This window comes from Megalobrama amblycephala, linkage group LG5, assembly GCF_018812025.1.
Source record: "Megalobrama amblycephala isolate DHTTF-2021 linkage group LG5, ASM1881202v1, whole genome shotgun sequence".
NCBI lineage: Eukaryota > Metazoa > Chordata > Actinopteri > Cypriniformes > Xenocyprididae > Megalobrama > Megalobrama amblycephala.
Genome location: NC_063048.1, coordinates 9,561,275 through 9,565,595, shown reverse-complemented (window position 1 = coordinate 9,565,595; position 4,321 = coordinate 9,561,275). Strand labels below are relative to the sequence as shown.

General features: G+C 35.7%; 1 protein-coding gene across 3 annotated transcripts; it reads right to left on the bottom strand.

The window, feature by feature from the left end:
• Nucleotides 1–1,005: 1,005 nt before the first annotated feature.
• LOC125268426 lies at nt 1,006–3,906 on the bottom strand. 3 transcript variants are annotated; one of them, XM_048190618.1, is made up of 4 exons: nt 3,278–3,902; nt 2,584–2,664; nt 2,283–2,363; nt 1,014–1,542 (listed from the first exon to the last, which is right to left on the bottom strand). In XM_048190618.1, the coding sequence occupies exons 1-4, from the start codon at nt 3,427–3,429 to the stop codon at nt 1,206–1,208; spliced, it is 651 nt and encodes a 216-aa protein (XP_048046575.1). In that variant the 5' UTR covers nt 3,430–3,902; the 3' UTR covers nt 1,014–1,205. The 3 variants fall into 3 exon arrangements, with proteins under 3 accessions (XP_048046577.1, XP_048046576.1, XP_048046575.1); XM_048190620.1 differs by lacking the exon at nt 2,283–2,363 and having other exon boundaries at nt 1,006–1,542; nt 3,278–3,906; XM_048190619.1 differs by lacking the exon at nt 2,584–2,664 and having other exon boundaries at nt 1,012–1,542.
• Between the last annotated feature and the right edge of the window lie 415 nt (nt 3,907–4,321).

Genomic DNA, 4,321 nt, shown 5'->3' with positions numbered 1-4,321 from the left:
GAAAAATGTTTTCCCATGCATGCTTGAACTGACTACGGTGCATTTACCTCAGACCAGTAGACATCACCAGCGTGTGACGATTCGAGGGAAACCGAATCATTTCTCAAAGCGGTTCAATTGATTCAAAAGCTTTGTTTCTCCCATCACTAGGAGGAACCCTCAACAGTTATTTTCATCAGTTATCTGAGTCTTAACATTAATTATTTTATACAGATACAGTCGTGGAATTTATTTGAATCCATTAGTGAGAATGAATGAGTGTATGAAATTGTCTTACCAGTCTGTGCAGCGTCTCTTTAACGGAAGCTGGGTTTTGAGTTACTTCAAAACAGAAACAAATCGGTTAGAGCTGAAAATTATATAGCGTTATATTTTATGTTTATCTCAGGACAGCGTTGACGTTAACCCTCTGGAGTCTGAGGCTGATTTTGGGCCCTGGAGAAGTTTTGACATGCTCTGACATTTGTGCTTTTATCAGTTGATTATAAACATATTAATGACAAAAGTGTCATTACACTGTATTCAGCACAAACTAGGCTACCATAATATGTGAGGAACATGTATGTACATGTTTGTGTTTTTAAAGGAATAATGTTTATGCGTGGTTATTGAAAAAAAAAAAAAAAAAGTAACTGAAACAATACCTCAAAATGCATACTAAATGTTTTTTCACAAGACTTTTGAGAATTGTATATTTTAGTGTAGAGTTTTTGCTTCAAAATGATGTGGAAATGATCCTCCCTACTCTGACACATAAAACATTGTATTGATTTTAAATTTCTAAGACACTTTTTGTTGAGGTAGGCCATATGCGAAGAGGTGTGACTCTTCATGAATAATGAAGTGATTTACACCTGGGGAGATTAAGACCCTGCCCTAATGAGCCGCATAATGAGCCATTCAGTCAGGAATGTGACTGAGTCAACTAAGAAAATGCAAAGACAAGACATATCATTGTTTTTTTTCTTTTTTCTTTAAAATAAAGTTAACAATATAATCCACATATAAACTAGGGTCAAAGGTACATTTTGTGTATACAGGCAAATAAAGGTAAGGTTTATAAAAAAAGCCCACTTTTACACCCTATACATAACCTGCTTGATCACATATAGATAATCTTTGCAGCCCAATGGTCAGTGAGAGGTGGTGAACAGAGAATCTGAACAGTCACACATCTGTGTACCATTTTTGAAAACAGTTCCTTTTCAACTGAAGACACAAGTAAATGTCACATGCATGGCATTTCCAAGGTGTGTCTTGCCTTTTACCAAGCTGTACTTTGCAAAGCATGCAGTTCCGACGACCAGCGGTGGCATTATTCCTTGCATTTTGAACATTTTGAAGAGACTCTTAGGAGTGTGTTCATCAGCAGGACGCAGCTGTGGTCCAGGTTCCCGTGCAGGTAGGAATCTCAGAGTCTGTGGAACCATGTCAGTGTCATTATCTGTTTTCCATGACAGAGCTGAATGCCTGTTGCTTGTCTGAATGTTTTTCTTGGCCTTTTTTGCAAGGGGTTTTGGAGCACTCTCATTAGGGCTATAGCTGGAGAAAAAAAAACAGTGAGATGGTTATTACACAAGGAGCTATACTATTTGCATCATCAATAACTAATACTAATATAATGTTTATTATTGTATATATTAACATTACCAAGCACTAATGCTAATATATTGTGCACGCATAAGAAAGAAAGCCATACAGACACATATATACATACACTACCGTTCAAAAGTTTGGGATCACTAAGATTTTTAATATTTTTAAAATACGTTTCGTCTGCTCACCAAGGCTACATTTATTTAATTAAAAATACAGTAAAAACAGGAATATTGTGAAATATTATTCCAATTTAAAATAACTGTGTACTATTTAAATATATTTCACAAAGTCATTTATTCTTGTGATGTCAAAGCTGAATATTCACCATCATTACTCCAGTCTTCAGTGTCACATGATCCTTCAGAAATCATTCTAATATGATGATTTGCAGCTCAAGAAACATTTCTGAACAATTGTAAACAATAAATGTCTCTTGAGTAGCAAATCCTCATATTAGAATGATTTCTGAAGGATCATGTGACACTGTAGACTAAATAGTACACAGTTATTTTAAATTGGAATAATATTTCACAATATTACTGTTTTTACTGTATTTTTAATTGAATAAATGTAGCCTTGGTGAGCAGACGAAACTTATTTTAAAAACATGAAAAATCATACCGATTTCAAACTATTGAACGGTAGTGTACATAGGCCTACCATATGGGTGAACATGTACTTACTCTTTCTCATTTCCGCCTGTGTTGCTGGGTGCCCTCTTAGTGGGAATTGCAGGTGAATGTGAGAGTGATGGATCCACATTCCTAAAAAAACAAATTGTAAAAAAAAAAAACCCTGTTATTATTAGCATATAAGATACTACTCTCATACCATTACCTATGCATAACGGACAGGAAAGTAACAGGTATACAAGCATGCTGTATATGTCTGTCAACTGGCCATTACCGGACAAAGTGTGCGAATGTGTAAACGTTACAGTCTGCTATATCAGTTAGCACATATAGTGGGTAAACATGTACTTACTCTTTCTCATTATCGCCTGTGTTGCTGCGTGCCCTCTTAGTGAGAATTGCAGGTGAATGCGAGAGTGATGGATCCACATTTCTAAAACAAAACAAAAAAACTGTTATTATTAGCATATAAGATACTACTCTCATACCATTAGCTATGCATAACTGACAGGAAATTAACAGGTATACAAGCATGCTGTATATGTCTGTCAATTGGCCATTACCGGACAAAGTGTGCGAATGTGTAAACGTTACAGTCTGCTATATCAGTTAGCACATTTAGTGAATAGCAACACGTTCGCGCATTTCACAACCAAGCATATTTTAGCACATTCACGTCTATCATAATATGCTATTCAGCTGCATGCAGTTAATCGATCTAACGCGTGTATCCAACGTCTCTATGCATATTAATAACAAGTCGAATATCAACAGAAAAGCATTCTATTTATAAGCATTTTTATGAGATAAAGTTATATAGATAGATGTAAATATAAGGCAAATATGTACGCTTATATAAAAAAACACGTCAAATAATTTAAGTAACGTTATATCAACAGAAAAGCATTCTATTTATAAGCATTTTTATGAGATAAAGTTATATAGAGTTATATAGATAGGCCTAGATGTAAATATAAGGCAAATATATATGTACGCTTATATAGAAAAAACACGTCAAATAATTTAAGTAAAACTAAATCACTTACTCATCAGAAACTGTATCTTCAGCTGGATCAAGTCGCTCTTCAAAATACAGACGTTCATCGTCAGAGTCGTGTTCTTCTTCCGAGGAAAAAGTGAACTCTTCCTCACTGTCCAGGACCATCTGAAGAGGCTGCTCACCTGAGTAGCGTGCCATCTTCCAAACGCGCAGGAAAGCGAATGAATCTGATGAAACTTGATGCTTTTTAAGACGCTGTTAGGGGCGTTTACAGTTTGCATAGATCGCCTCAGCTTATTATCTTATGAATAGAGCGCTCTGCGCGTGGGCGGGCACACATTAAAGATAATTAGGTAAGACAGGAGAAACAGTACCTCTCTTTACTTTTATACTGATTACATAAAGGGAGAATATTTTTTTTTAGAATTTATTTGTTTCGTTTAAAAGTAGACACTTAAAGCTTTGCAAAGACATATCTCTCATGTCCATGTAGCATGTATAAGCCATCTATTTTAGTTACTTTTAGTGACGTTTTAGAATGATGTTTGCAGAGACGGAGATGGCAGGACAGCACACCCTGTATATTTTATTTATTTTTAAAAAGCACAAAGTTTTATTTTGATTGTGAGTGTACACAAAAAAAAGAAGACATTCTATAGTTTCATTTGATATTTTACTTATGTCTCTATGATAAAAAATGTAAGTATTAAGTATTTTAAGTCTGTTTTGCTGCAATGTGAAAAAAAAACTGCAAAACGCGCCGGCGCGTTTTTAGACCTCAGAGTGTTAAGTTCTTATTAATTCTGCAACTGTGCGTGCGATCTGACTGCACATGATGTCCGAGCTGTTTGTACAGCGCCTTAGATTAGAAACGGCAAATCTATGAAAACGGTTCAAATTTCAAAACATATTTCTTCCGATCAAAATTGAGTATCCAGATAGTATGAACTGTTCTCGTGATTTAGCGACCAAAGCGAAGCAAGTTCAACCAGGGAAAACGAAAAGGATTTGAGCTGTGTTTTTTACGGTTTTGAGCCAGCGGGGTGGAGAGAAAGCTGGCCGACAATGAATCAGCGGCGCGGCTTGTTGA